Source organism: Populus alba, chromosome 8 (assembly GCF_005239225.2).
Source record: "Populus alba chromosome 8, ASM523922v2, whole genome shotgun sequence".
In the NCBI taxonomy this organism is placed as follows: Eukaryota; Viridiplantae; Streptophyta; class Magnoliopsida; order Malpighiales; family Salicaceae; genus Populus; species Populus alba.
In genome coordinates this window covers 12,643,936-12,670,987 of record NC_133291.1, presented here as the reverse complement: position 1 = coordinate 12,670,987, position 27,052 = coordinate 12,643,936, and the positions used below count along the sequence as shown (strand labels likewise).

Here is a 27,052-nt window from a genome sequence, read left to right as displayed (position 1 = left end):
ATCGGTACTTCTTCGATGCTTAAGATCATGGTGTTAGCTCCAGTCTTTTCTGGGCCATGTTTTTCCTCTCCCTTGAATCGAAATTATATGAAAAAGGATGAAATGGTAGGATCACTTTGTCGCCACACAATGAAAAGGTTGATCGTAGTGTTTTTGTGGAGGTGCTTCGTTTTGTTTTCCCATCAAAGCTGAATCGAAACCTGTATGTTCTCAAAAAGAGGGGAGCCATGATGGTCCCATGAGTTGCTTCTGCAATTATTTTCGGTGGAGCGACACTAGATACTGCCATGCATGGCCAGGTCTAGATTCAATCTTCTTGGATGGTACTTGTCATTTCTTATTTGCTTTATCAATGATTATTCAAGGAGATTGGATCATCGGATAATTGCTGCAGCGATGGTTCAAAACCCAACACAGCCACCAAACTATCCATACAACCAGTTAGGGTTGAGCATTTTCGGTTCGGTCCGGTTTTGAATTAAAATAAATAACCAAACCAATTTTTTTTTAAGTTTTTGAACCGAATCGAACCAAAAACTAGTTCAAACCAATTAATTTTAGTTTTATTTGGTTTTTTCCCTTCAAACCAGTTCAAATTGAAACTAAGAGATGAAACCCTTAAGCAAGGGATTGAATCCCCATCGAAAGATCTTGAAACAAGATCTTGAAACTCTTAAACATATCCTGGAAGGTCTCCAACTCAAAGGCTTTTTGCATTCCAAGAAGCCAACAAATCTAACTAATCAAAGAAACTTTGTTTGCGAAGAAACTCCAGTAGTCCTAATGAAGCCAGCTTCAATAAACCAGCCAGATGAAATAATCATTAGCAATTCACCTCTGACATAGCAAGTTTAAGAGATGAGAGATGAGAGACAGGGAGCATGTAAGAGAAGAAGAAAGAATCATGGGAGTCAATATTTAGGATGATTAGAAAGCTAGTTCATAAGATCAAGATCTGCTCCACCTCTCAGCACTACAAATTCATTTCATTCACAAAGCAAAGACTACTGGAAGGGCTCAAGCTAAAGTAGCTAAAGTTCAGGACATGTCTCTGAGATGAGTGGCTAACTTCCTTCCTAAAAGGCCTAGATGAAAGCTAAAAAAAGTTTGATTTTCATTTTAAAGTAGCCAGGTAGAAAGAAGTTAAGTTTTTATTGATAATTGATATTGAATCACATCAGATCCTTGTTTAAAAAAAACATCATATGTCCAGGAAGTGAAGATTTGAGAGCATGAAAGATTTGTCATATGAGATGAGAGACAAAGAGGGGACGGCTAACGGGCTGAGAATCCATTTAGGTTTAGGGTTAGAAACTATTTATACTTTTTTTTTTTTAAGTGTTGGCCTTGTTTAACCGATTTGGTTTGGTTCGGTTTAATCAGTTTCAAACTTTAAAAACCAAAATCGAACCAGAATTTTTTTGTGATTTTCTAATTGATTAATTCGATTTTTTTTTTCTGTTTGGTTTTTTCAGTTTTTTTTTTCAATTTTCTCAATTTAATCGGTTATTCAATTTTTTTACTCACCCCTACAAACAACTATTAAAACCTCCCAATCCTGATCGAAAAGATCAAAACCATAGTTTTAAAAATTAATATGTGATTTATTGAGGTAAAGCCTGAATCATGGTTTAGGGGATGGCCTAAATTTTTTAAAAAGAATACAAAATGGTGGATGTGGTTATAAATGGCTTGAGTTGTCAATGATCTAAAAATGAACTAGGGTTGTTTATAATGATGCATGGATTTTGATTGTTAATCTCAATCTAGATACTTTAAATCAGCTTTTAACAAATTAATATTTTTTTCCTTTTTTATTTCAATGATATGTGGGTCAAGATTTGACCTATCATATGGTTTAAACCAAAGACACATGTATGCTATCTCCTTTAGGGTAGAAATGAAAAGAGTTAAATCACTAATTGTTTTGGTATATCTATAAAATATAAGGGTGTCTACTTACAAATTTTTTGATGGGTATATCGGTTAATGCATAAAATGTTGAAATAATTGTTTATAAAATATAAACAAATAAATAGTTGGTTTAAATGTGTGAAAATAATGTTTTTAATGTATTTATTTATCCCATACAGAGACAATATATTTATAATATAATTAACTCTTTAAAAATCTAAAAGAATTAAAAGAAAAGACAGAAAAGAGAATCATGTTTATTCTTTTGTGTACGTGTTCTATATATAGCAACATGTTTTTAGACTTCAAAACATCGTAATGAAATATTATGTTTGTTAATATTATAACTATTAATGAAATGATTATATTTGTGTACATATTCTCTATATAGTAACAAGTTTATTTGACTTATCATAATAAAATATTATGAATGTTAATAAAACAATTATATTTTAAATTAAACAGTCATAAATAAAAAAATTAATTACAAAAATTAAAGAAATAAACTCAAATATTATAAATATTAGTATAAATAACATTAAAATACTCACTAGAATAAAATACTCACTAGAAAAGCTCATAGACTAGACCATTTCTTTTGCTGTTGCTAAGTGGAGTTTTAGTTAGTAAGATTTGGGTATTCTTTTGAGAAGCTAATCCCCTTTGAGTTTTATTATATTCATTATTTTTATTTAAATTACTTAAGAATGAAATTGAGATTTACATTATTTCCCTTTACTATATTACCAACATAACTAGACAAAGGGAGGAAATCGAAACTATACTGAAAATTGTGGGAGCTTATTGAAACAAACCAAGATTTTGAAGTGAAAGTCACCCCATCAAGCAAATTAAAATTAGAATTCATAAACTATTACATCGTTTTTTGTCGGAGCCTTAGATGATCCAATCCATAAACTGTAAGCTCCTCTCTTCTTTAATGGAAGCCCATTGCTTCTCTGAAAGCACTTGCTCTGTCATTTTTCAGGGTATAATGTGCCTGAAACTTTGCATAATTTGTTCTTCACAACTCAAGCTCGTTGCATAACTTGAATTCGAGCAGTAACCATGTGATCCAAACTCGTTTTCAGGTTTGATCTCAGGTCTGGTAGCCATGGGTAGCAATAAGATTTTCTCACCGCTCCAGATTTCTTCATAAAACCCTTGCTTGCTGGGATCATGGGCCAATGTCTTCGGTTCTCTTTGATGGTGACATGAGTGGACCGTTCGATGGACCAGGCTGCCTGATGGGAAAACGATGGCTTGTCTTCAGGTTTTTGGAGATGCAACGACCTGTCATTTCCCACTGACAATAAATAAGTGACAACAGATCCACCACTTGTGGCTAGTTTATAATCACACAAGGGACAACTTAACCTCTTCTCTTTGTTTAATAATGTCAAAAAACGACAACGCAACCTCTTTTGTTTCTATTTCCTAAGGACTGGCTTCTGATAAAACCATGGAACAGTTTCTCCGTCGAGCTCGGTATAGCCAAGGAATGTAAGGGTGGTTGTGGCTCAATGGGTTGGAAGATTGGTTGGCAAGAAGAATCACAAGAATTTTGTCAAATTATGGTTAAAAAGGAAAAGAAAAAGAAAAGAAAAGAGTTCCTCTATTTTAACCTCCGGCTAAACAAAATAAACCTAATTCAAGTAATTTGATAGTTGTTGCATAATAGGTTGAAAGATTGGATAACAAGAAGAATTACAAGGATTTTGTTAAATTAAGATTAAAAGGAAAAAGAAAAGTAAAGGTTATTCTATTTTCAACTTTTAATAAACAAAATAAATTTACAGAATTAATGGTGATTAATTCAAGTGATTTGCTAGGTAACTTCTTACAATTATGCATATAAATATTTCCAAGCTCGCGCATAACGAAGGGATGCTACACATCATGCACATTCATCTTGATTTGTAAAGAATGCCTCCAAATGCTCATAAGCAAGATAGATATTATACATGTAATTACATGTCACCTCACATGAAAGGTGAAATGATGTTCATTGATCCACACTCTCATTGACGATGGTCAAAAAGAAATATCTAGCTTTTCCAGATTACTAAAGCTGAGGCCATCCCATGAGAGCAAAGAATCCACATAAGTATCAATCCAGTAAGATTCAGAAGAACTTTCTTCCAAGACATAATCATCCATTGATCTTGATAAACATGAATCGGATTGCAGGTCAATGAGCGAGGGAAAAGGTGACCACCCCGCATCAGAATCTTCTCTCAAAGCTTTACTGGTATTGTGGCCGGAGCAAGAATGGTCGTGGTCAAGCCTAGTTTCTACCTTTGAGACTGGATTTTCTAGTAATTTCTGGTCTACGACGTTAATGTTGCCCGCTACTTCTTTCATAGCTGCAAATGTGCTTTCTTTTGCATCGCAATTGGTCTCAGCCTGCTCCGTCGGTGGCTCATGGCCCTGTGGGTCTGGACCAAGGAGCTTTAGCTTCTTCTTAATTCTTGTGTTCCAATGGTTCTTGATCTCATTATCTGTACGGCCTGGGAAAAATGCAGCAATCTTGGACCACCTGCGTTTATGAAAAGAAGTGGTATCATTATTGTATTTAAGAGGACATGAATTAATGCATCAGGAAGCTGTATCTCCTGATCATTACTTACTTGAAAAACAAAGAAAAATGTACACAGAAATTAAGTAAGATCGATGTTACAATAGCATGCCGAACCTGTTGCCCAAACGTGAATGAAGCTCAGCCAGCTGATCTTCTTCGGCCTCTGAAAATGAACCTCTCTTGAGATCAGGCCTCAAATAATTCATCCACCTTAATCTACAACTCTTCCCGCACCTCAGCAAGCCTAGATATGCACATCCGAGCTGTCTTAATTTCGATTATAGTAAATGTAAGGAAAACTAATGAATGATCATGACCTTGACATATGTACCTGCAAGTTTAGGAACATGTCGCCAGCATTTTATCCCGTTACCGAGGATGAAGTTCATGAGCTTTTGATCCTCTTCGACACTCCATGTGCCTCTCTTCAACCCAACCTTGTCACAACAAGGTCTCCTTCCCATCGTACTTGCAGTGGACAAGAAAGCTACAAGAACACACCACTGCAATGGAGTTTGATCATTGAAGAGATCAATGCAGGGCCATAGCCCATAAGCCTGTTATATATAAAGTCAAGCCAAGAACACAAGGACACCATGAAGAATTAGTTTACTAACTGCTTTATGAGACCAATGATTCGAGTTAGTAAAAACAATCTTAACAAACAATTGCAAGTGTCAGACACCTAATTACCATTATTAGAATAATCGATAGGTCTTGAGAGAAAGCAGATTGAGGGAAAGGGATTCGAACCGACGTGTGGGTCATTGCCATTTTAATAATTTTTTTCATCGGCACGCTAAGCACTTACCGAGTCTCTGAATAAAAAAGAAATGCATCGCCATGTCTGAAAGATTCCGGGCTCTTCTTTTTGCTTGTCCAGCTTCATAGATGGGGCGCAACTCTCCTTTCACCCACTCGAGGGCATGTCTTCCACGTTACAATTTTCTAGGAAATGCTAGCCTTTCCAGCCCCACTTCTTTTCCACGACGAACACCCACACACGCACATATGTTTGTTTGTTTCGCTGTGATCTTGTTTTGTTCACTTTTGATTCTGGTACACTGTCTCTCTCACTTTGTTGATAAAATTAAGAAAAAGTTTATACGAGGTTAATTGAATGCTCCATCCCTTTACTGTTAACAATTTCTCAATGTGGTTCTTCTTTTATTTTTATTAAGTCCACCCCTCCATTGATGATAGGGATGGACATAATAAAAAAAAAAATAGAAGGATGATTGTGAGAAGAACTTAATATTTATGGGTTTAAATATATTTAACATCTCAAACCTTAATTTTCTTATATTGTTTAGGTATATAAAAGCCTTCAAAGGACTTATCATATTCTCATCAAGTATTACCGTAAATATAAAAAATATTTATATCTCATTAAATACTATCAGGGTACTAAGATTACACTTGAGATACTCTTCTTCATAAAAAAACAAGATTCATGAGCTATAAATACATCATGAGACCTTCAAAATAAAGATTTATAATTTTCATTCTCTACTGCATATATAATTTCAAAATATTCTTGTATTTTCTCTCTCTAACAAGATATTTATTTAAGTATCGTAGAGTTCTCAAGTCTATCAAATGAAATATATTGCCAATACAAGCCACAAGCCACCTTGACCTACTAAATACCAAGTATAAATTATCAATTATCTTGACTAAGAAGAATGGATGAGATTATTAAGACCAATTAATTAACAAATTATCTACCTCGAAAACCTTATACCTAGGTTAATTGAATTTCTAAGACTTCATACCTTGCTTTTTGAAACAATAATGTTATGTTTTCTTAAACTTTAAAGATTATAAATTGAAAATGAAAAATAGAATCTCTAAGCCTTAAGTAATAGATATTAATTTACTGTACAGAAAATTGTATAAAATTCTAAAAATCTTTAGCTCATAAATTTTATTAAATAAAAAAACATATCAATTGTTTATATGAAGGTAAAATTGACGTAGCGAAACAATCCAAAACTCTGTAAAAAAAAAATTAAAATATGACATTAACTAAGAATTTAACTAAAACAGCAAAAACAATATTCTTAATCCTAATTTGAGGGTCTTCCTCACCTCTCAGCTGGTTACATATCTAAATTAACCCTTTATAAAACTAGTTTTACAAAACCTCTAATCAAATTTGGTCGGATAAAAGTTATGGGTTTTTTGTGGTAGACTCCATGTTTGGCTAGTTCAAGCTTCCTTGAGGGCCTTGTCTCGCCTATCTAGTCTGTAAACAAATATCCTCGCAAGACGTTTCAACTATTTTCTCCCTTATTTGCATGTCAAATTGATCTCTTATGTCATATTCCAATGAATTTAACCCGATGGAGGGTTACCTATCTGTGTTACCCTTGAAAAACTACAATACTCAAGTAAACCTTATACGTAAATTCATTTAGTTCTTCTGCTGTGTAGGTCAGAAAACGAAACAGTAGAGCAGAGGCAATGTGAAAATGCAATATTGCCTTGGAGGAGTCTCCAGAACTCGTGATCTAGTGCTATTACCGGCTCCTCTGCATCAAAAATATTAAAACAAATAAAAATTTAAAAATTTTGGAAAATCTACAGTTGTAATTTTTAACCAGCTCAATATAAAAACAATAAAAACGACAAAGACCATTTAAAAAAAACATAACAAAAAAAAGCATATGGGAAAACATTGTAGCAATCAACGATGTTTTAAGGAAAAAAAAGCTAAATTATTAGCCGGTTCAGTATGAAAAAAATAAATTTGACAAAAACATATTTGGAAAAAAAAATCGATAAAAAAACATGTGGGGAAACACTATAGCAAGGCAAAAATCATGTGGAAAAATATTGTAGTAATCTACAGTGTTTTAAATAACTATAAAGCTAAATTCTCAATCAGCTTAATATAAAAAAAAAATCGACAAAGATAATTCTGAAAAAAAAATTATTTAATAAAAAACCATGTAGAGAATCACTGCAGCAATCTAGTGTTTTAAAGAAAAAAAAATTTAAAAACTAAATTATCAATCAGCTCAATAGTTAAAAAAAAAAAATCAACAAAAATAATTATGAAAAAAAAATATAAAGAAGAAAGACAATTTTGGGAAAAATTTAAAAAAAAAAAAAAAAACGTGTGGAAAACTAAAGCTAAAGCTAAATTCTCAACCAACTCAATATTAAAAAAATAAATTCGACAAAGATAATTTAAAAAAAAACAACATGTGGGGGAAACACTGCAGACAAACAAAAACCATGTAAGGGAAACACTGTAGCAATCCATAGTGTTTTTTTTTAAAAAAAAAAAGCTACAAAGCTAAGTTCTCAACCAGCTCAATATAAAAAAAAAAAAAAAACTGATAAAGACTATTTTTTTTAAAAAAATTCAATTTGGGGTAAAAAAAATGAAAAAAAAAACATGTAAAAAAAAGAAGAAACAAAAGCGAGAAAAAAAACACGCGGGGAAAGCTACAGTATTTTAAAGAAAAAACCAAAAAAACTAAAATTTCAACCAGCTCGATTGCAAAAAAATAAAATCAACAAAAATAATTCTAAAAAAAAAATGTAAAAAATGACAATTTTGGAAAAAAATAAAAAAAAATAAAAAAAAACATGTGGGGAAAGCTAAAGCTATAGTATCAGCCAGCTCAATATTGAAAAAATAAATTTAATAAAAATAATTTTTTAAAAAAATATGTGGGGAAACACTGTAGCAATCCATATTGTGTTTTTTTAAAAAAAAAAACTACAAAGCTAAATTCTCAACCAACTTAATATAAAAAAAATAAAATCTACAAAGACTATTTTAAAAAAAAAAAGAATAAATAAATCATAAAAAGAAAAAAAAATGTATGAGAACATTATAGCAATCCACAATGTTTTAAAGAAAAAAGCTACATAGTTAAATTTTCAACCAGCTTAATATTTTAAAAAATTAGTAAAGATAATTTTGAAAAAAAAATTAAAAAAAAAAAAAGAAGAAGTCAATTTTGGGTAAAAAAAAAAAAAAGAAAAAAAAACATGTAAAAAAAATAAAGAAGAAACAAAAGTGGGAAAAAAAAAGCTCCGAGAAAAAAAAAACAATAGCAAAGAAAAAACAGAAAAAAAGGGTTACAGAAAAAGAAAAAAAAAACAAAAATAGAAAAAAAAACGAAAAAAAAACTGCTACATAAATGAAAAAAATATATATATTATAATATAATAATATAATTATTATATTAAGTATAATTAAAAGACGTGGGGAAGCTACAGTGCTTTCCCACGCCTTTTAGAATTCTTTAATTTTCTGGAGGAATATTAGGGTTTATAAGAACTACTTACATTTCTGCTAAAAGTTTATAAATTCTCTAGTAATTCCCCTCCTCATTTCCTGTAAGTAAGATAGAACCAACATATAAACCATTTAATAGGTAGTCTAGTAATAAGAGTTTGGGACCAAAAGATTTGTTTTCTCTGTGGTCTCAAGTTCGAGCCTTGTTGTTGTTAATATGATAACCATTACAAACTTACATAGTTGTTAATTTTAGGACCGTGGGAGTAATCGAGGTACGTACAAGTTAGTTTGGACATCCATATTAATAATAAAAAAAAAATAAGACAAAAAATGTTTCAAGGTTGATACACTTCTTGGATTAACAAGATTTTTCGATCAATTCATGAAATGAGTTGTGTAATTTAATGTATATTAAAGTATAAATTTATTATTATATACAGATCATGTAATTGGTTTCGATGAATTCAATTAAAAATATTACACGAATAATATATTATAAATCTAAATTTAAATATACGGAGAATAATTAAAGAATATATGTAAACCAATTGATAACAGTAAGATAAGTAACATAAAGAAGGTGGGCTTTTCCAGCCCAAACAGAAGTATCTAGCCTGTACGGTCTAAAACTAGTATTATTCGAATAACGACAACAAATTAAAATTAAAAAGAGGTTTGGATCATCCTCACTCACACTTGGCATGTCAATCTTGTCACCAAGAATCTAGTAAAACTTATCCCCCTCCCCCACATACAACAAGGCGCGCGCGCGCATATATATATATATATATATATATATATATATATATATATATATATATATATATATATATATATATATATATATATATATTTCTTACATCAAAACAAACAAATAATATCTAAGGTGTATTATGAATTGTGACAGCGAAGATTATAGTTTTAAAATTGGATGCGGTTGAGTAGATTAACTTAAAATGTAGCTGATTTAAAATTGAAATCGGGCTGAATTTAAAAAAAAAAAAAAAAACTCGGTGTAATTTGACTGACTCAGCAACCTGGTTGATCCGGTAAAAAATCAAATTACAATCCGTTGATTTTTTTTTTTACTAAAACAATATCATTTTGATGTTTTTTTTAAAAAATAATTATCTCGATGATCTGGTCAAAACCTAAAACTCAGGCCTTGGATCAGGCCGGCTCTAAAAACTATGATGATAATGGTTCAAAATATTTTTTTATTTAGAAATATATCAAAATAATTTTTTTTTTTAAATTATTTTTAATATTAATACATCAAAACGATCCAAAAACATAAAAATATATATATTTTAAATTTTAAAAGAACACGTGTTTCCAAACACTCCTTCAATGAAGCTGCGTTTTATAAATATTTCCTTGGTTGGAAAATGTAAATATTTTCAAAAAAAATTATAAATTACAGTTTTTTTAATCAAGATTTTGTTGAAGAATTTTTTATAGGATTCGTATAAAACTAAGAAATATATTAATTAATTAAATATTTTTAAGATTACAGAACGAACAAAATTGAATTTTAACTCGACGCTTCGCATTTCAGAATAGATCCAAGGAGGAGACGCCTCCTACCTCTCTCTCTCTCTCTCTCCACGCCATCAAATCTCTCTTATTTATCTCAAACCTATGATTTATGGATAAGCCTTTACTTTTAATTGATGTGAGTGTTCTTACAATTCCACCTCAGCTTTTAAATAATTCATTTATTATTATGTGTCAGTGTTGAGTTTCGGCATCGGAGCTTAAGATGACTTCCTCCGTAAGACACGTAGCTACGTGTGGCGACGGAAGGACAGCCAATCAGCTATTCCATCTAAAACCTAAAAAGTTGCCCTACCTGCCAATACCCATTGAGGAGAAAAAAAATCATGATTCTGGTACAGCTTTCCTATTGTTTTTTAAAAATATTTTTAATGTTTTTTTATATATAATTTTATCATATTATATAAAAAAATATAAAATACCCTATTTTAATATATTTTTTAAATGAAAAATTATTTAAAAAAATATCATCCACTAAACCAATCTGTTAAAAAATATCTTGAATTTTATCTAACAACTTAAACTTTTAGATTAAATTGATTCTTTAATATAGTATTAGAATCTTAATGACAGAGCAGTCATAAATTCAAATCTTATTATCCTTATTTATTTAATAAAAATTAAGTATAATGTAATGTAAGTTTATATAAATTTTAAACTCAAAAGGTTTTCACTTAAAAATATATATTAGAAAATAATATAAATTATATTTTTTAATTTTATGCAATAACTTAAATTATTATAATGAGATAGTTATTTAACAAATTTTATATAAATCTAAACTCAACATTCGCACTTGATCCATGTCTGCCCCCTTCAGAGATAAGAGATTAATTTTTTTCTAGTTTACTTTTTTGTCCTTCAGTTTTGCGAAAGTTGTTTAGGTCCTTATAACTAATATGTTATTACAAATAAGTCCTCGAACTAGGTTTTTTATCCTCCTAGTTCAGGGAAAAACATCGGAGCCCTACCGACGCTAACCTTCACCTTTAGAAGAACAAAATATACCAAATCCTTCTCACCTCCTCCAACCTCATCCATGGAAGCCATAAACGTTTATATAAAATTGATATAAACAATTTTTTCTGAGGCAAAATTGACTCTACGGAAATAGTTGTGGAGCAGTTTTGACTTTAGAAGGTGGCCCTTTTTTATTTTATTTTATTTTATTTTTATTTAGAGATATAAAGCCAAATGAGTGGGGTACTTGGGTTGGCGGCTTGCCTTTACACATCACATCACTTGTGCTTCTCCAGTAAAGTACTAAAAGATAACTTTATAAAAATATTTTTTTTATTTAAAATTATATTAAATTAATTTTTTTAAAAAAAATTCATATTAATGTATTGAAATTATTAAAAAATGCTATATATATATATATATAATATTTTTCAAAGCAAAAATATTTTTTCAAGTTTTTTTTATTTTTTATTAATATAATAATAATTATTTTTAAAATATTTTTTATTTAATATAATATCAAAATATTTTTATTTTGATATTAATATATTAAAATTATTAAAAAAAACCTTAAAAAAAGCCATTAACCTCATATTTTTTTTCAAAATAAATGCATATTTTAAAGTACTCAAATGCAATTAATAACACAATACCAAATATGCATTTTATTGAGGTAATGTTTAAGATTATAGTAGGGTTATTTTTCATAATAATTTTTAATTGAAATTATATTAAAATATTTTTTTTCATATTAGCGTATTAAAATAATATATTATAAAAAAATTAAAAAAAATAAAAAGTTATTATATTACATATGCTCAATAGTTTTTTAATTAAAATCCGAATACTTAGGTTTTTTTATAGAATCTATGCAAAACTATCTCCGAACATTTTACAGAGTTTCAACGGTATCTTACAGCACTACCAGACAACCCTTGCCTGATACGGGTAGCCGGATCTGGAGTTGTGTTGCTTGGTGGAGGGCAGTAGTATCAAACTGACGAAGTAGCTGTCTTTTTCACGGCAGCTTCTCTTTATTGTCTTCACATACACAGACTCTTCGCGACCAACAACAGCGATTGATTTTAGCCTCCCACTCATCTTCCTCCATTCATTTTTATAAACTACAAGTTTCCCGATATTTTCCATCTCTCTCCCCGACAGCGACAACACCACTAGTAGGAGTGCTGTTTGCTTTGCTCTTTTTTCCCCTTCACTCGCTGCTCTTCTGCTAGGGAAGTCTCACAAGACACGGACTTACGTTGGCTTGGCTTTAACTTGGTTCTACTGATCTGAAATCTGTGTGCTCTCTTTCTCTGCCTGGTCTCAAAAATCCTAAAACAAAATCCCACATGGGATTGGGGCTGATCGGCAAAGCAAGGTGGATAAACAAGAAGATTTTCAAGTCCCAACAATCAATATGGAATCACAATTGGCTCGAATTGAGCAATCCCTCAATGCCAGGTACACTCTCTGGGTGCGAGAGGCTCTCGATGAATTGCAGCACAATTTCACCATCACTGACCCCACCATTTCGGGTCACCCTATAGTGTTTGCAAGCCCTGGGTTCCTTAAAATGTCGGGTTTTTCGAGAGAGCAAGTGGTGGGGAACAACGGCAGGATATTTCAAGGCCCCAAGACTAACAGAAAAACAGTCATGGAGATCCGGGAGGCAATTCGCGAGGAGAGGGCGGTGCGGGTTCATTTGTTGAATTATCGGAAAGATGGGACGCCCTTTTGGATGTTGTTTCAGATGAGCCCTGTTTTTAGCAAGGAGGATGGCGGCGTCGTTCATTTCATTGGGGTTCAGGTGCCTATACGGAGAAACAAAAAATTAACTGATGACGGGGCTGATGCTGCTTGTAACGAGATTGCTTTTGGTTCCTGCAGGAGAGAGGTTTGCCCTGATTCTTTGGTGGAATTAACACGCGTTTTGGCACTGGATACGGATACCAATTGTAAAGGTTTGTTTTTGTGCAATTCATTTCAGTTTTATGAAGATGATTTTCCACAGTTTTCGTCTGTGATTCTTGTTTCTTGGACTTTAAGGCTTTGCCCTGCTTGGGCTCTATAGTTTCATTTAGCTTTGCCATTACTGCAATTTTGATTAATAATCATCGTTCTTATTTCTTGCCCTGCAATATTCTTGTTCAGGTTGCCTAGCTTCCTGATTTGGTTCTAATCCGGACTCTTCTCACTAGTAACTTCTGGTTCTGGCTTGGCTAACATTTTATTGGTCTCGATTTACAGGAGTAAAGATTGAAGAGTCATGCGAGGCAAGCGAACTAGAGAAGCAAAGAGCTGCAACTGCCATTAATAACATCTTGTCCGTGCTAACCCACTATAGTGAGTCAACTGGCAGAATGGTGTGTGGAAAAAGGTGCAGCTTACCGGCGGCTGGCCTCATTAATTCATCTTTAAATATATCTCTTGGTAGAATCAAGCAAAGCTTTGTATTGTGAGTTGTTGCAAATTCCTAATACGTCTATGAGTAGGAAATGTCTAAATGAAGATTTCTAATCTCTTTGTTTGTGTTCCTGCGCAGGATAGATCCACACTTGCCTAACATGCCTGTAGTTTACGGAAGTGATGCCTTCTTAAAACTGACAGGTTCTCAAATTTTATGAGATCCATATTTATGACATGCACGCGCACCATGTTTCAAGCATAAAAATCTGAACAACACAGGTCATGCAGGCACTTACGTCGCTTCTTTCCTTCTATAGGTTATGATAGACATGAAGTGTTAGGACGCGATTGGAATTTTCTCAATGGAGTTGATACAGATTCCTCAATTTTGCATCAGGTATGAACTTCTTTCATATACTTGATGACATGGAATAGAGGTTCCTAATATAAGCTTGGCATCAGGAGAAGGGTTGGAGAAACATATGCCTGTATTACCAAAGCCATCTGTACAAGAGCGTGTACATGGGTTTATATAATCCAGGATGTGAAACATATGAGGAAAGAAAATGATCCTAAATAATTACATATTATCTCACGATGAAACTAGGCTGGATACCAGCTAAGATCCTACTCTTAACAGTTGTATTGACTGAAAAGTTTTGATTTTGCAAACTGTCCTCCAGATACAGGAAAGCATTCAAGCTGAGCAACCATGCACAGTATGTATCTTAAATTACAGGTTCGCACTTGACTATTCTTTCAATGTGTTTGGGAGGAACTGAATTTTGTTGATTGGTTCTAACTAATAGTTTTTCTTCTTCAATAATAGGAAAGACAAGAGTACATTTTGGAATCTTCTTCACATGTCACCTGTTCGTAATGCTACTGGCAAGGTACTTTTACATGAACAATTCAACCGATCTCTTGTAATCTTTCTTGATGTATGCATATACAAATATGACTAAGATATGGTGAACTTAACTATCAAAATTCCTTTGATCAAGCTTAGTCCTAACATATCTTACTTTCTCTAAAGAACACCTATCACCTTATTCCTCATTCTTCCTCAAGTCACTGGCTGTCTTTAGACCTGCTGATGGGAATTAATCTAGCATCAAGTAGAGGAAAAGAAAAAAAGAAAGAGAAAGACAGAAGAAAACAGTATGTCTAGTAAAAGTATGTTGAAATAAGCAATTATCATGCATTATAGATTGATGCTTATATGGTATTCCTAACCCCGCTCTACCAGCTAACTGTATCTCCAAGCTCTTTGAGAATCTTTTTATGTTTTATTTGTGCCTGAAATACCTTAAAACTAGATATGCATGCATTTTACCTCTCTCCGAGTTTTATGACTAAGCAGGATCTAAGTTTCTGTCTTTATGGTTGTAGAGGAGATGTACTATAGATGATAGCCTGTAAAAAGAATTTTTTTTCAGAATCACTAACTGTTATCACAATATATATCTTGTGGTTACAGCCTGGCCCTTGCGAATTTTAGATCATGATTCTTGGTTATATGGTTAGGTCTTGAACATGGTGAAAAATAGAAGGGCATCAAATGGTAGATCAAGTTAGAGGAAAACAATGGAAAAGACAGGCTCAGACAACTGTTTCATAAATGATCGCTTCCTTTGCTAAAGGAAACTATAATTTCTTTTGGAAAATTGAGTTCGTTTTAGATTTCAAGTTGTCGATAAATACTCTGGCCGTGTTTTTGACCCACTTGCATTGATTGGGTTTTCATACATTTTTGTTTCATATCTGATTCATAGTTAATGGCAAAATTGCGCATTCCAGCAGATGCCAGAGCAAAATTTGAATATCGAATGCTAAGTTTGTAGGCCTGTTTTCTAGGTGTAAAATTCAAAAGGCTACAAGTGTGAGCTACTTATGCATACTAGTTTCTTGCAAGCTGGAAATGGTAGTTAAGGTTGCCCAAACTTGTAATTGATTAGCAAACAGAGTGAGGAACATTTCTTGGACTGCAGATAATTGTCACCTCCGTTTTGTTTTCTTCATATTATGAATGGCAGAGCCTGCATGATCTAGGTCAATCTTCATTCTTGTTTTGCCTAGTTCTTTATTTTGTTTGTTCCCCCCCCGCTTCCATCAATCAGTATCCAAGCTTTAGAAGACAAAAAACCTGAACGCTTCATGCAATATCTATCTCACTGTGCTTATCGATGTTCAGATAGCATACTTTGTGGGTGTTCAGATGGAAGAAAAATGTAAGAGCCAGGACAGACGTGGGCTGAGCCCTGAGATCAGGCAGCTTGGTGCTGTTGGTGCAGTCAAAGTAGCTGTAAGGAGCTTATCGATAGGTGCAAGCTGCTCCAAGTCATCAGATGGTTTCAATAATCTTTGAAACTGATTGTTACATGGTCCATCTTTTTTAGTTTATAATTCCGTGTAAAGCTAGCTGTATATAATGAAATTAGGGCAATAACTTGAGGCATTGGTGGACGTTTTTGGATATATGCAAATGGTTCCTTTATGTGAAAGATATCTTGAAAAGTCCATCGGACATGGTGATCAGAATTATGGACACACTTCGAACCCGACAATCATGTTCCTTTAACAAGAAGGTTCAACGCCTTCAACTCGCTCCCTAGAACCTCCTCCGATTCAGAAAGATCTGGCGCAGAGTCTATTCCTGAAAGATCTGAATTCAGTAGCTGATTGCAATACTCGATGCTGCTTTAATGCTGTCATCTGTATCTCCTTCTCGTCTTAGCAGAGAAAAAAAAGGAGAACAGAGGCGATTCAATGGCGGAGCTGGAACAATATTTTTAGGGGGGGCGGACTACAAACTCAAAATATATGATCACAAAATTACAATATACTACTTAATAATTGAAAAATCTGAACATAGAAATTATGGAATAAGATAAGTTTTTTTTTTTCTAGATAAAGAGGCTTAAAATCTCAAGAAAAAGATTTGTTTAAGTGAATAATGAAAAAAATGCTCGATGTATAAAAAAGTTCCATACAATTTCACATAGAACAAAACTATCAGTTTTCTTCCTTGTATTGAAGTTAGGTACCCAGGAAAGATGGTTAAGCTTGGAAAACAGGCAGCAGATATAGAGCAGTCAAATTACATTCTTTCGAATCTACCATGTAGGTTTTTTTTTTTTTTTTTACTGTGCTTGCGAAATATCAAATATGCAGTAACTGTGGCTCTCTTCATCCAGGTCATCTGCTGATACACAGGCATTATCAATGGACAAAACGACCTGCCAACCAGTAGCTATTATTCTACAATATTGCCTAATTTAGTCGTGATGATCTGCTTGCACAGCTATAAAATGCTCAGCAGAACTGGTACAGGGCATGCTATCTTAAATTACTAATTAAACAACCTTGCACCAACACAATCGATGTGGACAACATACCATTACCAGCTAGGCACCAGCAAGGCAATATCTGCATCTTAAGTGCAGGAAGCTTGCGTAAAAGTAACTGGACTCGCATGTGTAACCTCGAATATGATCCAAAGAGAGTAACACGAGAATTCATCAAATTTGCAATCATCCTATGTGCACAGCATATGTATTAGCATGGCATGTAGAGCCAAACAAAAGAATGTTCCTCGTTCTTTTGATTCTTTGAAGGAAAAAAAGATGAAGGCGTGATAGATACAAGAAAGAGTAGAAAACACTCACCCTTGCTCTCCCAAGAGTACAGTCCTGCTATGGCCACACACTAGAGAAAACTGAGAAGCGAAAACACTGGCACGTAGGGTTTTCAGCACTAGGTAATTGAGGAAGGTTCGGTGAGAACCAATAGCATTTGGAGGACAGCAGCAAAATAGAATGATAGAAATCAAAAGCTGCATTCCGTTCAAGCAGAGTAATGATAGTAGCAACTTTTAGACATTGTCCATAGCAGTATACAGTACACTCAGAAAACTTGTGCTAGATACAAGAGGGGGGGCAGAAGTTAAAAAAAAAAAAACAATGGTAACAAAAAAGAAATGGAGTTCGAAAGGAAGCAATGCTTAGGAATGTGTTTTGCGATGAAAACACCACCAGAGTTTGATTTGTGATGCAGAACTGGAAGGAGCACAGAACAAGGTAACTCCAAAGACAGCAGGAAGGAAACAACGTACAGAGATAATACCAAAGCCCTATGAGCATCTTCAGAGACAGAGAAGGCCAACAAATCCAGGAAGACAAGAAACTGGTATCAAGGTATCACTGCAGTGCTACTGTTTACATGCAAGAGGCCTGCAAATGGGCTGGAAAATTAATGTTCCTGGTATATCTATGAATAAAATTCTCATCAATATCAAAGCGAGTCCTACACTCAGAAAAACAATGACTTTACAATAAGAGATAGAACCACTTTTCCTAAATACAGAACTTCAGAAATGGAATAGAGCCAGAAGCTAATCCTCAGTATACAACAATGCTGCTCATCTCCAGGGGGGAAAAAGAAAAAGGATGGGAAAAGAAGCAGAAGATCATAAAGATGATGACCCCGTATCTATTGAACAGCTCTTTCCCCTTCCAGCTCACTTTCTTCTTTTCAGCTCCATTCAATAAGAAAACTCATGGCCTCGGAGTGATATGTACTTCTTGACCCATATAGAGACATCCTCTGCACATACCCGGGCCTGTGGTGTTTGGAGAAGCACATCAAGAGTAGCAAACTCATGCACACCATCCTTATAATCCAGAAGAGGTGCATCTACATTAACTTTCCGTAGTTCTTCTGAGTAGGCAATGGCTCGATCTCTCATAAAGTCATGCTCTGCCACAACTGTTAGAGTCGGGGGCATGCACTTAAGAGGTGGCTGCCTCCCAGCAATAAGAGGATTAGCAGCTGGGTGATCCAGGTTGAACTCTTCCTTAGGTAGAAAGAGTTTCCATGCCAACATGCACATGGTCTTATCATAGAAATATGAGCTTGAAAGCTTAATCTCAGAATGGGTGGGAGTGCTTCCGATAAAGAAAGGAAACATCAAGATTTGTGCCACCACCTTAACTGGATCCAATCGCTTCCCAGCCTCTACAGCCTCTCTTGCCACATAATCTGCTATGTTTGCACCAGAGCTCACCCCAAGTAATACACATCTGCTCTGGTACCAATACAAAGTCAGGGGAGACCACTTCATTAAAACAGAAGGAAAAGGACAGGCCTTGAAAAAAATTAAAAGTGATGAACACGAACAGAGAACAGACAACTATGTGCATATATAATGATGGTGATATAATTAGAACCATGTAGCCAGAGTGATTTTCCTGAACAAGCATGATTGTGAACAACTTAAATTTGGTATAAAGATGGATTCATCTAACAAACGACAATCAAATAGCTTCAAGAAACTCTTCTTACAATGAGAATGATACGACAAGCATCATCACGAGTTTTCGGTTCTTAGGGGAAATCCTGCCAAAACACTTGGAAAATTTACATTTATTTCAGATACAGAAGTAATATAGCCACTGGATCCATCCAATTGGGCCAATACCATGTAATTTTCCCCTCTTCAATAAAATCAGATCCCCGTCGTACAACATACTCCAATTTATAAATTAGATCTACATTGTATCATGGAGCTATTTACAATTGATGGCATGAGATCTTTTAACAATGCTATAATTAGATCACTCTCTCCTGTAAAACTCCCAATTCTCTTCAGCAATTTAACAAAACCACATCCCCTGTTCCGATTTCGTGTTGCCATACTCTCAAGCAACAAAACAATGCATAAAAAATATATGGATTAATAATCAATTAAATGAAATTCAAAGCATACCCATTTGCACACAATGCTTAATAGACAAGCAAACTCAATCTCCATAGGGTAAGAAAACAACAAAAAGAGTACCTGGAAGTATCTCCATGAGCAGCCAACCAGGGCTCGACCATGGAAGCCCCAAAGCTATCAAATATATGGCTTTGAGCACCCACTCTCCCACAAACAGCCAAATTAGCCTGCTTTGCTAACCAATTCAAAACCTTGAAACCATCTTCGAAAGCCCCAGGATACTTGGTCTCTGGTGCCAATCGATACCCAACAGCCACGACAATCACATCACACAATTTGGCTATTCTCCTGCAGAACGCATCGTTTCCTACCGAATCATTGCTCCCGCTGACGAACCCGCCTCCGTGAAACTGCAACATCACCGGCAACTTCCGGTGAGATTTTCCTGCCTCCGGCGAATACCCACCGTAATTGGTAATTTGATAGGTAGAAGACAATGAGGAGGTGACAGCTGTATCGGGAAGGAAGATCCGGAGAGATAGAGATGAGAAGGGGTCGACATGTATGTCTTTGGTGGCGACACCGTCGGAAAATGATGGGTTACTAGCTGCGATGGATTCGCTGGGCCGAGAAGTTATGCCAAATGGGTAGGGTTTGGTGGATTCAGGGGTTTCGATGAGGCTTTGTAGGAGGTGTTTTTGTTGATATTTGAAGATGACACTGTAGAGTTTTACAATTAAGTTTGGCATCTCTACGGAGAGAAGAGAACGCCGGGATCTGGTTTTGCTGTTGATTAATGAAGATGGAGTTGAGGATGATGATGTTGTTAGGAGAAGGGGACAAATGAATTTAAAGTCCTTCAAAGTTTGTTTTTATTTCTTTCAGTCCTTAAATCTTACTCAATTTATCTATTGAGTCCATATCATAAAAGTTATAATTATAATTTTAAAACAAGTTATACGATGGAAGGATCAGTCCAAAATTTCTTTTAAAAAACAAAATATAAACAACACTGTTTTAATTTTAAATAATATATATTTATATTTTAATTAATTCAAATAACAATTATTATCACAATATCATACAAACTCTAAATTATATTGTGTTTGCTTGCTGCTATTTACTCTCCGGATCTTGCAAAACACAAATAATGTGAATAATTTATATTTTTATTAATATTTGTATAGAAGATGGTTCTTGTACTTATTTCACGCTGATCATCAGACCAACACGCAAGAAAGAAAGAAAGCTTCCAAGAAATATGGCGCCATTCAATAACCATATATCCAAGCATTCTCACATTGAAAAATCAGTTGGTTTAATCGGTCGAATTACTAGTTTGGAGGGCAAAACCGTCTCGAGATATTACGGTGTTCTTAAAAAATTAAATTTTTTTATTTAATTTTTAAATTATTTTGATGTGTTAATATTAAAAATAAATTTTTAAAAAATTTATTTTAATATATTTATAAATTAAAAAAAAATTTAAAAATAATCACAAATATTTTTTACGTGTCTATTTAAGAATGCGATCTAACATCATTCTCTTAAATTTAAAATTATTTTTTTTTTCAAATTATTTTGATATGTTTTTATTAGAAATAATTTTTAAAAAATAAAAAAAAATTATTTTTATATATTTTTAAATATAAAACATTTTAAATTATAATCACTATTATAATTTCAAGAAAATCCTGAAAACAATAATTAAGAAGAAAAAAAGAAGAAGAATTAATCTATTTTTGACGAGTGAGAAAATATAAGAAAAAAAATTCAAAATTTTAATTTAAACCCATCCACTGACCACCGATCCTTGAAAACATTAGTGCAGAATCACGGGGAAAACTTTTTGAACCAGAAAGAGTACACGACCTTTACAGCCAGGCCGCCGATCCTTTATCTCTTGATGTTGCCGTCTCGGCTAAATTAAGGGCCTGCAATGAAGTTTTCTTCAAGAATAATGAATGAAAAAAGCCTATTCCTTAGCATCTCAAAAGCATGAAGCAAGGAAGATCCTGCATAGTTTTGCTAGTGATTGAAAATTGCTAGGACCCAGGGGCGGAGCCTCCATATTAGAGGCAGAAGATTTACATTGATGGAGTCTTGATCTAAAAGCAAAATACATGGGGCTTTCATTTACCCCAACTGGTTGCGATCCTTTCCATCTCTGAATCACTGAGATTTCAATAAAATCTTATGAGATCAGAACCCTATTTTATGCGTTTACATCCTCTGTTGGCCCGTGGATGCATCTATTTCATATTTACAAATATGCTTTTGTGGTTGAGGTTGTGGTTGGGTACAACCCATTTATGTACAAACCTCAACCACAAAAAGTTATTTTTTCTTGTTTTTTAATGGGTCTCACACCCAAACCTCAACCTCCACCTCAAATACAAACACACACTCATGGCAGAAGCAAGCTTAATAAAAAAAACAATGGCGGACTCCGTTCTTCAAAGTCATAACTTTGTTCTATGGCTTCAATATGGATTAAAATATATGTAAAAGCATTGCTAATCAGATCTCCTGTGCATTCGCCGTTACTGTGTATGTGGCATTGGCTATAAAATGCATCTGCTAAACTGCTCAAGGAAGCTCTGCTGTATGAACTTAACATATATCATTCAAATATGTTGACACAGTAAAAAGCTCCATTGGCACCGGCAAGGAAAGATATGCATCTGCATCCTTGCCGGGAAACATAGGCATGGCTGCGGCGCGACCAGGGTTGCACCACTCCGTCGTTTCCAAACTCGCACTAAAGCAGGCTATGCTGGATTCATGCATGAAACCAAACCTCAAACCGATCAAACAGAACTAAGGTGAAAATTTATGTCATTCGTTTCAATCCTACATATACAATGTTATGAATATCGAAAATGGAAACAAGAACAGAGGAAAGTCCCTGATATATTTAATGGAGAAAAAATTCCATTGAAAAATTTGAAAAGCCTACTATCAGACAAGCATTCAGATAATTTACAAGAAAAGAAGAACAAACCCTTCCTCCTAGGTCCTATCAACTAATCAGGCTAACCAGCTGGAAGCTCTTGCTGCTACTTGAATATATCAAGCAGCTCTGCTCTTTCCTCTCCTAACCTCTCCATTCTTTTTCTATCGTTTTGGCTTGTATTTATTTAATAAGAAAACTCATGACCTTTAAGGGATATATACTTTTTGACCCATATAGTTACATCCTCTGCACATACCCGAGCCTGTGGTGTATGGAGAAGCACGTCAAGTGTAGCGAACTCATGCACAGTATCCTTATAATCAAGAACAGGTGCGTCCACGTTAACTTTTCGCAGTTCCTCTGAGTAAGAAATGGCCCGGTCTCTCATAAAATCATGCTCCGCCACAATTGTTAGTGTTGGCGGCATGTGCTTCAGAGGCGGCTGTCCTCCGGCGGTCAAAGGGTTGGCAGCTGGGTGATCCAGGCTGAATTGTTCCTCGGGTAGGAAAAGTTTCCATGCCAGCTTGCACATAGCCTTATCGTAGAAGTATGAGTTTGCCAGTTTAACCTCAGAATGCGTGGGAGTGCTTCCGATGAAGAAAGGAAACATGAGGACTTGCGCCACCACCTTGACCGGATCCAATAACTTTCCAGCCTCCACAGCCCTCCGTGCCAAATAATCTGCTATGTTCGCACCAGAGCTCACCCCAAGCAATACACATCTGTTCTGATATCAATACCAAGTCAGGGAAGACCACTTCATTAAAACAGAAGGAAAAGAAAGCTGTTGAAAAATCTTAATGTCACCAAATTGGATAGCTATATGTATTTTTGTAACTTTTGGACAATCTTTTACCAGGTTACTAGAACAGAATCAACTCGTAATTGGTAAATTAATCAACAAAAACAAATTGATGAGTAAATAAAACTCAAAATCAATGTGATTTTTTTCATGTTAATTATATGCTTGATGAACAGAACAGGCAAGTTAAACCAAGTGGATACCTGGAAGGATCTCCATGAGCAGCTAACCAAGGCTCGACCATGGAAGCACCAAAGCTATCAAAAATATGGCTTTGAGAATCCAATCTTCCACAAGCAGCCAAATTAGCCTGTTTTGCTAGCCAATTAAGAACCTTGAACCCATCTTCAAAGGCCCCCGGATACTTGGTCTCTGGTGCCAATCTGTACCCAACAGCCACGACAATAACATCACACAGTTTGGCGATTCTCCTGCAAAACGCATCGTTTCCTACCGATTCATTGCTGCCGCTCACAAACCCGCCACCGTGAAACTGCAGCATCACAGGCAACTTCCGGTGAAAGGTACCCGGGGTAGGCAAATAGCCGCCGTAATCATGGGTTGAAGGCAACGGGGAGGTGATAGCTGTGTCGGGTAGGAAAATGCGGAGTGAAAGAGAAGAGATGGGGTCGACATGGATGTCTTTGGTGGCTACACCGTCAGTAAAAGAAGGGTTGCTAGCGGCGATGGATTCGTGGGGTCGGGACGATACACCAAATGAGTTGGTAGGTTTCTGATCAGTGAGAGAAGATAGAGAGAGGGTTTGTAAGAGGTGTTTTTGTTGATATTTGAAGAAGACGCTGTAGAGTTTCACGATCAAGTTTGGCATCTTTATTACTGTAGAGAGAGAGGGAGCGAGAGATAAGAAGAGGATTTAGGTGGAGACTCCCTTCGGCCACCAAGGAAAGGATTAAAAGAGTTTTTACAAGTATCTCATTTTTTATTTTCATGGAGCTCACGCCGCCATTGATGATGTGAGAAAGAAAGAGAAGAGAAGAATTCAATTCAAGATTTATGCCTTTTCAAAGCGTGTGAGATACTAGAAGATATGAGAAGGGTCAGAGAGACAGAAGCTTCTGACTTGATACAGTTTCAGGTTAGCAGAGCAGGTGGTTAACTTGACTGCCTCCATTTGAGAAAAACAAACAAAAGTTTGTGTTTTTCATTGGTTGTTTGCATGAGTTTGAAGGAATAGTTATGATTTTTATTTAAAGTATTTTTTTATTTTAAAAAAATATATTAATAATTTTTTTAAAAAAAAAATTATTTTTAAAATCAGTATATTAAAATAATTTAAAAAATATTAAAAATATATTAATTCAAAACAAAATAAAATTTAAAATTTTTTTTAAATACTTTTAAAATGCACTACTAAACAATTTTAATTTCAGTGACTATTTATATTCGATGTTTTCCATATAAAGTGAGTTTCGAATAAAACAGTTAGATATCTTATAAAATCATTTATATTTTCAAAAAGCATAATTTTACCCTTTTTTTTCAATAATTTTAATTTGTTAATATTAAAAATAAAAAAATATATTTTTAAAAAATAAATTCAACAATAATATCAAACACATTTTTAGACAAACAAGTGAGGTTGAAAATGCTTTTAAGCATATGGTTTGATTTTTGTTGTTTACATTTATTTTTTTTATCTTAAATTAGGTTAAAAAAATTGGATTAAAAGGAGGTAATTTATAACTTTTTTAATTTTTTTTTAAATAGCAACAACAAAACTATTACAATATTATTGCAATTTTGAGAATGAAATAACTTCTGTTTTTTAAGAGTTTTAAAAATACATTTCACTTTTAAAAAACCAATTTAGTGTTTTTAGATAATTTTAATTTACTAATATTAAAAAAATTAAAAACATTCATTTCAATATATTTTTAAAAACATAACACCACACAATATTAAACACACAAATTAACGCTAAATGCAAGTTTGTTTTTTCCGTAAAAACAGTGTTTCTATAAAATTTGAAATATTTTTTATTTTTTTAAAATTTTAAATTATTTTGATATATATAAAAAATATATATAAAAATATAAAAATATATATCAAAGAGTCCCGGGAACAAAGCAATCGTACTAGGTGGAATTTTATTTTGGATTTTTCAATCAATGAGGGCAAAAAGTTGCTAACTTTTTCTTATTTGGTGGGCCATAGATAGGATCCTGACAATTGGTGTTGGGAAAGACATGCGGGTCAGGCTAATTTCATCACGCAATCGAGTCTTCTCAGCAATGGTGGCCGGATAAATAAAGTATTGTTTATGAACTTAAATGAAGGACCCATTCTGAATTCTTTTAATAAAGTATTTGTCTTTTAATGCTTCATTTTGTCCTATGTTATTATTATTTTTAAAATAACGATATATAAATTATTCGCTAGTTACATTACCCAAGCGATGCCGCTATCAATTTTTTTACATAAAAAATATTAAAAAAAAACTAAGATTTAAATGTATTAGGTTTTTTTACAAAATTATATTTAAGAGTTTTAAGTTTAACTACAACGCCTAACACAAACGTGATATTTATAATAACATTAAACTTGAAAGACCCAAGTTTAAGTGGGTCTGATTGCAATACCTAACCTAATAGTCTTGGATATGAGTCTAGTTGTAAAGTTGTGTCATAAAAGTGTAATACTTAAATAGATTAATTAAAAAAAAAAAACAAATAAAAAAACCAACATGAAAAAAAAATCTGAATTAACTGGGTTAACCCATCAAACCCGAGATTAGTGTCATGAAATCTGATAACTAAATAGAAAAAAAATTTAATATCAACAAACTAAATAAAAAAAAGTTAATTAAAAAAAAGAAGGCATCAACATTTTCGTGGACTGTACTATGCAGTCCACAATGAAAGGCATAAAGAGAAAGAAAAAAGAAAAAATAATAATTAAAGACATCAGCTTTTTCACCTTGAATTACATACAATATTAAAAGATGAAATCGAAAGAACAAAACTAATGAGGAAAAAGAAAAATAATCTGAATTAACTTGGTTAACCCGACAAACTTGGGATCCGTGTCATGAAAGTCTATTAATTAAACACAAAAAATTTAATATTAAAAAACTAAATTAAAAGAATAATTACAAAACAAAAGGAAGAAGAAAAAAAGATAAAAAAAAAAAAATAAAGACATCAGTTTTTTCACTAAGGGCTGCATTGTGCAATCCACAATAAAAGGTTTAAAAAGGAAAAGGAAAAATAAAAAAAAACAAAACAAAGGCATACGCCACGGGTTATTTTTTTTTCTTGCATAAAAAAAATCAAAAAATACGAAGATCTAAGAGTGTTATGTTTTTTTGCAAAGATATACCCAAGAACTTTTGGTCTAACTGCAACGCTTGATCTAAGAGTAATATTTATAATAATATTAAACTTACATGACTTAAGTTTAAGTGAGTCTGGTTGTAACACCAGACTCAAGAGCCTTAAATGTGGGTTTGGTTGTAAGGTCGTGTCATAAAAGTGTGATAATTAAATAGATTAATTAAAAAGAAAAAAAAAACCAACATAAAGAAAAAAACTAATGAAGAAAAAGAAAAAAAATTTGAATTAACTGGGTTAACCTTTCAAATCAAGATAACCCGTCAAACCTTAGATTTGCGTCATGAAATTTTAATAACTAAATAGAAAAAAAAAAATTGACGAGTTAACCGGTCAAGTTTGGAATATGTGTCATGAAAGTGTGATAATTAAATAGAAAAAATTTAACACTAACAAACTAAACTAAATGAAAAAAATTAATTAAAAAAAAATGTCTAAGTTAACTCGTCAAATCAGGCTAACCCGTCAAATTCGGGATCAATTAACAAACTAAATTAAACAAAAAAAATTAAAAGGAAAAAAAACTAAGAAAGAAGCTAAAAA

General features: G+C 33.4%; 4 protein-coding genes across 9 annotated transcripts; 1 reads left to right on the top strand and 3 right to left on the bottom strand.

The window, feature by feature from the left end:
• Positions 1-3,841: 3,841 nt before the first annotated feature.
• LOC118053643 (myb-related protein 315) lies at positions 3,842-5,047 on the bottom strand. Its single transcript, XM_035064951.2, has 3 exons — positions 4,827-5,047; positions 4,610-4,739; positions 3,842-4,453 (listed from the first exon to the last, which is right to left on the bottom strand). The coding sequence occupies exons 1-3, from the start codon at positions 4,957-4,959 to the stop codon at positions 3,949-3,951; spliced, it is 768 nt and encodes a 255-aa protein (XP_034920842.2). The 5' UTR covers positions 4,960-5,047; the 3' UTR covers positions 3,842-3,948.
• Positions 5,048-12,167: 7,120 nt separating this feature from the next.
• Positions 12,168-16,186, top strand: LOC118053597 (protein TWIN LOV 1). 6 transcript variants are annotated; one of them, XR_004688417.2, is made up of 8 exons: positions 12,169-13,237; positions 13,524-13,731; positions 13,819-13,883; positions 14,000-14,079; positions 14,366-14,421; positions 14,512-14,575; positions 15,540-15,648; positions 15,877-16,016. XR_004688417.2 is itself a non-coding variant. In XM_073410866.1 (7 exons), exons 1-7 carry the CDS (start codon positions 12,694-12,696, stop codon positions 15,258-15,260), a joined length of 1,068 nt encoding a protein of 355 aa, XP_073266967.1. In that variant the 5' UTR covers positions 12,168-12,693; the 3' UTR covers positions 15,261-15,484. The 6 variants fall into 6 exon arrangements, 4 of the variants coding, with proteins under 4 accessions (XP_073266967.1, XP_034920816.1, XP_034920809.1 ...); XR_004688415.2 differs by having other exon boundaries at positions 15,540-15,734; positions 15,877-16,015; XM_073410866.1 differs by lacking the exons at positions 15,540-15,648; positions 15,877-16,016 and adding an exon at positions 15,210-15,484 and having other exon boundaries at positions 12,168-13,237.
• Positions 16,187-17,926: 1,740 nt separating this feature from the next.
• LOC118053636 (probable carboxylesterase 11) lies at positions 17,927-20,228 on the bottom strand. Its single transcript, XM_035064938.2, has 2 exons — positions 19,522-20,228; positions 17,927-18,763 (listed from the first exon to the last, which is right to left on the bottom strand). Exons 1-2 carry the CDS (start codon positions 20,148-20,150, stop codon positions 18,226-18,228), a joined length of 1,167 nt encoding a protein of 388 aa, XP_034920829.1. The 5' UTR covers positions 20,151-20,228; the 3' UTR covers positions 17,927-18,225.
• Positions 20,229-22,298: 2,070 nt separating this feature from the next.
• On the bottom strand, positions 22,299-24,277 carry LOC118053588 (probable carboxylesterase 16). The gene is made up of 2 exons (XM_035064905.2): positions 23,363-24,277; positions 22,299-23,079 (listed from the first exon to the last, which is right to left on the bottom strand). The coding sequence occupies exons 1-2, from the start codon at positions 23,986-23,988 to the stop codon at positions 22,542-22,544; spliced, it is 1,164 nt and encodes a 387-aa protein (XP_034920796.1). The 5' UTR covers positions 23,989-24,277; the 3' UTR covers positions 22,299-22,541.
• Positions 24,278-27,052: the final 2,775 nt, after the last annotated feature.